The sequence below is a fragment of the Haplochromis burtoni genome, unplaced genomic scaffold (assembly GCF_018398535.1).
Source record: "Haplochromis burtoni strain Fernald_Lab_line unplaced genomic scaffold, NCSU_Asbu1 Contig_2794, whole genome shotgun sequence".
Classification (NCBI taxonomy): domain Eukaryota; kingdom Metazoa; phylum Chordata; class Actinopteri; order Cichliformes; family Cichlidae; genus Haplochromis; species Haplochromis burtoni.
The window spans coordinates 2,379-7,472 of NW_024585155.1; the positions used below are offsets into that span (position 1 = coordinate 2,379).

At 44.6% G+C, this 5,094-nt stretch overlaps 2 protein-coding genes across 2 annotated transcripts in view; both read right to left on the reverse strand.

Annotated features, from left to right (window-relative positions):
- LOC106632827 lies at positions 1 to 2,211 on the reverse strand (the record flags this gene model as incomplete). The annotated part of the gene is given in 1 exon segment (XM_014331486.2): positions 1 to 2,211. A coding segment is annotated over 1 exon segment (2,211 nt), but the record flags the coding sequence as incomplete, so codon positions are not given.
- Positions 2,212 to 2,303: 92 nt separating this feature from the next.
- LOC106632828 overlaps positions 2,304 to 5,094 on the reverse strand; it is a gene marked incomplete in the record, with an annotated part of 5,225 nt that continues 2,434 nt past the window's right edge. The window contains 1 exon segment of the mRNA XM_042217741.1: positions 2,304 to 4,703. Within this exon segment, the coding sequence (XP_042073675.1) occupies positions 2,304 to 4,703 (2,400 nt within the window).

Here is a 5,094-nt window from a genome sequence, read left to right on the forward strand (position 1 = left end):
CTTAGGAACAAAGGTGTTGTTAATGACTTTCTCTGTTGGTACTGAATTCCATATTTGTACAAAGGCTGTGGCATATTTAGCTGCTTCCAAACCCATTGGAATACTTTCTATTCGATCGGACCCTTTTTTGCTCTTAATGTGTTGTGTTACAGCACCACAGACTGCTGAAAGTCCATCAAGAGCCTTAAGAGGCATGGTACAATTCATCATCAGGTCAGGAATCACTTTTCTTGTTATCAGATCCACTGACTGAAGCATTTCTTCCTCACACTCTTTGTGAATTCTGAATTCACTGGACCCATTCTCCAGGATATTCTTTGGTATTCCTGAGCAAATGAAGCTTGTGAGAACTTCATCCAGGTTACGGTTGGCTTTTATGAGTGAAAGCACCTTTTCCTCAAAGACTTTCCTCAGAACGTTTTGGAAAAAAGCATTAAATGCCTTCTCAGCAGTATAACTCAGAGCACTGACGCATCCTTGCTTCCCCAGTTCCTGAACTGCATACTTCCCTGCCTTCAGAAAACACTGTTTTACTGTGTAGGCACTAGTCTTTGCTCCTGGGATCAGACCTTTTGTGCCACTACGCACTGCACTTGCAGCTTTCTTTAGTCGGCTGAATCCACCAGAGATCAGAGACAGCCCGATGCTGATGGCCTTGGAGATTGCCCATTCAGCCCAGTCAAAGCCTCCTTGTATCATTCCTTTGATCCCTTGAATCATGTCAGATACTCCCTCACAGATCAGTCCAAGTCCAAACTGACTGGCACCACCACATGACAGAGCACAAACAAGAACACCTGCTGCAACTTGAAGGGCGCCGAGAACAAAACAAGCAAGGGCATCATAGCAGAACTCTGGCTTCTTTTTAACCTCAAAGACTGTGCTAAGGCCATTCTCATAGAGCATCATCAGCTCATTGGTGGTGATTAAATCTTTATCTTTGGAAAGATGGTACACACTGGAATCCTCTACTTCTGCATCAGCTTTGCTGCCATCGAGCTGTCTCAGAGTTGTCAGGGCACTTTCGATGTATCTTTTCCAAGATTTGAAGATAGTCATCCTGGCTTGCATTTGGATCTGGAGGTTGCTGTTTGTGTGGTGTGGAACAAAGCCACTCGTCACTGAAAGATTACAAAACATCATCGTATTTGTTGATTCTGAGAGATAGACATCCACTGCAGACTGTGCTTCCTCCAATAATTCCTTTGCCTCAGCTATGTAGTCTCCTTTTCTGAGGTTGAGTGTGATGTAAGCTTGATTATAAAGCGCCACAGCACTGTAGAAATGATCGCACTCTGCAGCTCTCTGCCAGTAAGTCTTTGCTCCAAAGTCACATTTGGTTTTGTTCATGCAGTGCAGCTCAGTTCTACTTGCTGCCTGTTTGATGTAATCATAGAAGTTATCGCTCGTCCCCTGCAGGAGGAAGTCACCAGTCTTCTTCAAGTGTTTGGTGAGGTCTTCTCTCAGCTGGCTGATATCGTCATGTCTGCTGATGTGCTCTTCATGAAGGATGAGCCACAAAGCCCACGATTCTTTCAAAGCATTCAGTGCAGTCTGATAGTCGAACTTGTTCTGATGGATCTTAAAATATTCAGGAACATCCTTCAGCTTCATCTTGGACAGGTCACTCCTTTCTTCTACCGTGTAATTCTTGTCAAAGTTACAGAGAAACTGACAGAAACTGGAGAACAGAGTTTCCTTCATGTCAATTTCACAGAGTTCATGTTTCTCCATGCTGTCTAAATGTCTGAGCTCATACTCCTCTCTGAGCTGTCTCATGGTTTCGATGGAATGGCCTTGGTAGGCTGGTGCAAGATGGCCCTGGTTGAGAACCATCTGGACCATCCCTGGGTTTCCTTTTCGGGCGGTGCGTCCAAAGACCTGTCGCTCCACACGGTGACTTCTAGGAAAGTATGTGAGGAGCACAAAGAGACCTCCACTCTCGTTTACGTCCTGCTGAACGTGTATGTCTGTCCCTCGGCCGCCGAGGTTTGTAGCAATGATAATGTTTCCCGGGCTAAAGTTCTGCTTCTCGATGTTGTGCTTCTCGCTGATTGTGTACATGGTGATCTCATTGGCTTGCCTTTCTGGAACATGCATGTTTGTCTTCAGCTCATCTGCAGTTTTAACATCTTCACAAATGATAAGAACAACTTGGCCTCTGTCTGCAGCTCTCTGTGCAGTTTCACAGATCACCTGGATCCACTGCATGTTGCCTCCACTCACCTGAACTGCTGGCAACTCAACAAGCTTTTTACAGCGGTGAGCTGGAATGACATAGCTTGCTGTTTGGTAATGCCGTTCTAGAGAAATACTTTCTCAGCTTGCCCCCCTAATGTCCCAGAAACACCAAAAATGCCTTTTCCATTGAGGTACCTTTTAAAGAAATGGACATTCGACATGTAATTTGTTACATTGGACAGCTGTGAAATGGCCAGCTGGTGCTTCATCTCCAGAAACTGTTGTAGGCCGTCACCCCATCGCTTGTTTTTCTCCAACACCCCACTGGCCTCAAAGTCCACAGGAATTATGGCATCATACTGATGACTGTCAGCATCACTGAAACCACCTGCGTCAGCTTCCGGTGCTTTCTCAATCATGTACTCTCTTCCCTGAGTCATTCTGATGGCTTTTAAGGCGTTCTCGGCAAAAACTGGTAACTGATTCTCAATGTATGTTTTCAAAAAAGAGGGGATCACAATAAATCCCTTACACTCATCCAATGACTTCACTGAACACTCATCAGAATATTTAATTGTTGATTTTAATTTGTCCACAGCTCCTTGGATGAGGGATTCCTCAGACATGATTTCACAGGTACAGCCATTCTCCAGGAGGAGCAGGCTGACATCAGGGTCTCCATGAGAGCTGTCCTTGCTGTAAAGTTTGGCTTTGTTGTTCATTAGTGAGTAACAATTTACAGATGCACCGTTTTCTATTTTTGTCTGAACTTGTCTCAGTAGCTCACACTGTTCTTCTGGTCCAATGTTGGCCATGATTTTCTCAGTAGCTTTCCACCGTGCATCCTTAAAGCTGTCAGTCTCTGTTTGTGTCTGACCATCTGCTTTATTTAATTCATCCACATCCTCCTGTGAATAAAACCCCAGCTGGACACCAAGAATAAGTATGTCAGCAGCTGAAACATCTTCTGATTCTGGGCCAACCACTGCTTGCATTACAGCCTTGTGGAAGTGCTGGATCCTGGTTCCCCACCTGATCTCCCCCGTTTCAAACATTTCTATTGGCTTGCAGGATGACATCATGGCCCAGATGCTTGCCAGGACTTGCTCCATGTGCCTTAGGCTGCCAGCTTGGTGTGACAGGAACGTGACCTGGACACCGCTGTCCAACGTCATGTAGTCCACCTCATCTACTACCACACACTCAAACCTCCTCGGACCTCGGGTAGTCTCCTTCTCAAACTCTTGCCTCAGCGTATCTGCTGCAAATGTACCAACAGTGCCATAAACGACCTGCTGGCTGTATGCATGCTCAAGCAGCTTGTCATGATCTTTAAAAGAGCAGCTATCGATTTGTGTTGGAGGGACCGTGGATGATGTAATACCAAACATATCATATAATTTTCTCCACTTATCCTGATCACGACTTGCTAACAAAGGAGAGCTTGTCACGATGTCCACCTTTATGCCTCGGGTGGCCTGTATTGTAGCAAACATGGCTAAAATACAAGTTTTGCCCTCTCCAGTGCTGATTTCCAACAGACAACCTTTCTTATCCCCAGACTGTGGCAGCAGGAGTAGCAGCAGTGATGCCAGCTGACTGGGTCTTGGGAAGTAGCCCTGAACATGTTCACCGCTTTGAGTGGTAAAGGCGGTGCAATCCTTTACAGCTCTGGATACGATGATCAGGACTTTCTTCAGAGCATCAATCTTAGGATTGTTAAAATCGAGAGCAGTTATTATCTTTTTACAGTCTTCAATCATCTCCCTGTTGATGGGCACACTTCCATATTTGGGTAGCTCTTCTTCAATATATGTCAGGACTTCTCGCAGGACACACTCTGGAAAGTTTTTGTTTTCCATTTCAGCCAAAAGTGTGCAAGCATCTTTGTCTCGCTCAGCTTTGTCCACACAATGTTGGATGTACTCTGCAGGATCGTCTTCATTCAGGGCAGAGAGAGCGTCGTCACAGCTCAGCCTGTATGTGCACGCTTTGTGGAGGATTTTTCTGACTGTTTCCTGATCCATGCTTAAGGTCTTTCCAAGGAAAAGCTTGATGTCTTTTGGTGCCCAGAGGTTGTTGAAGACTATTTGACTGATAATCTCCTTACCTGATCGGGGTAGCTTTGAGGACAGATCCAGAACATTTGCTAACACCTGTTGGGCCAGTGTTGGATTGTCAGCATGTAGCTGTTCCTGCAAACTGAGGAGGAACTCTGTCTTCTTGTCTTGTCCATTTTGGAGGAGATCTTCAAAATCAGGGTCACCCTCTAAGGTCACCTTCAGCACTGCCTCCAGGACGTTGAACCTCTCAGTCAAAGACAGCAGCACGTATCCAGTAGTCTGATCCAAAGCCCACAGTAACGAAGTGGGGACGAAGTGGGGGTGCTCATTAAAATATTGTAATGTCAGCTTATTTTGGAGAGTCTTCATCCTGTCTTCCAGCTGGATCTGTAAATGTTCATCCTCTCTGATGTCATACTTTGATAGAAGTTTTTCAAACTTCTCATTAACATCAGCGACCTGTATTAAAGAGGAACAAAGACACGAGCGTAACAGTGTCAGCAGCAGGAAACTGTATGCAGGGTCAGATGATGTCATCCTCACCTGACCATAATGTTGAATTATTATGGATGTTTTGGGTATCTGGCAGTAAGGACAACAAACATCTGTTCAGAACTGTGATGATGTTCTGCTATGAGGACCTTCAGGAGTAGCAATTGATTTTTTAATTTGCCTGGTTAAAAGGAGACCTATATAACAAAATATTATGCTAATTATTAATGTTATAAAAATATAGTATTATACTGATCTGAACTGTTTACAGTTTTGTTTGTTTTTTTCAAAAAAGAGAAATTTGTCATCTTCCAGAGTACAGGGCTGGGACATAGTTAGGGTTACGATGACTTAAATG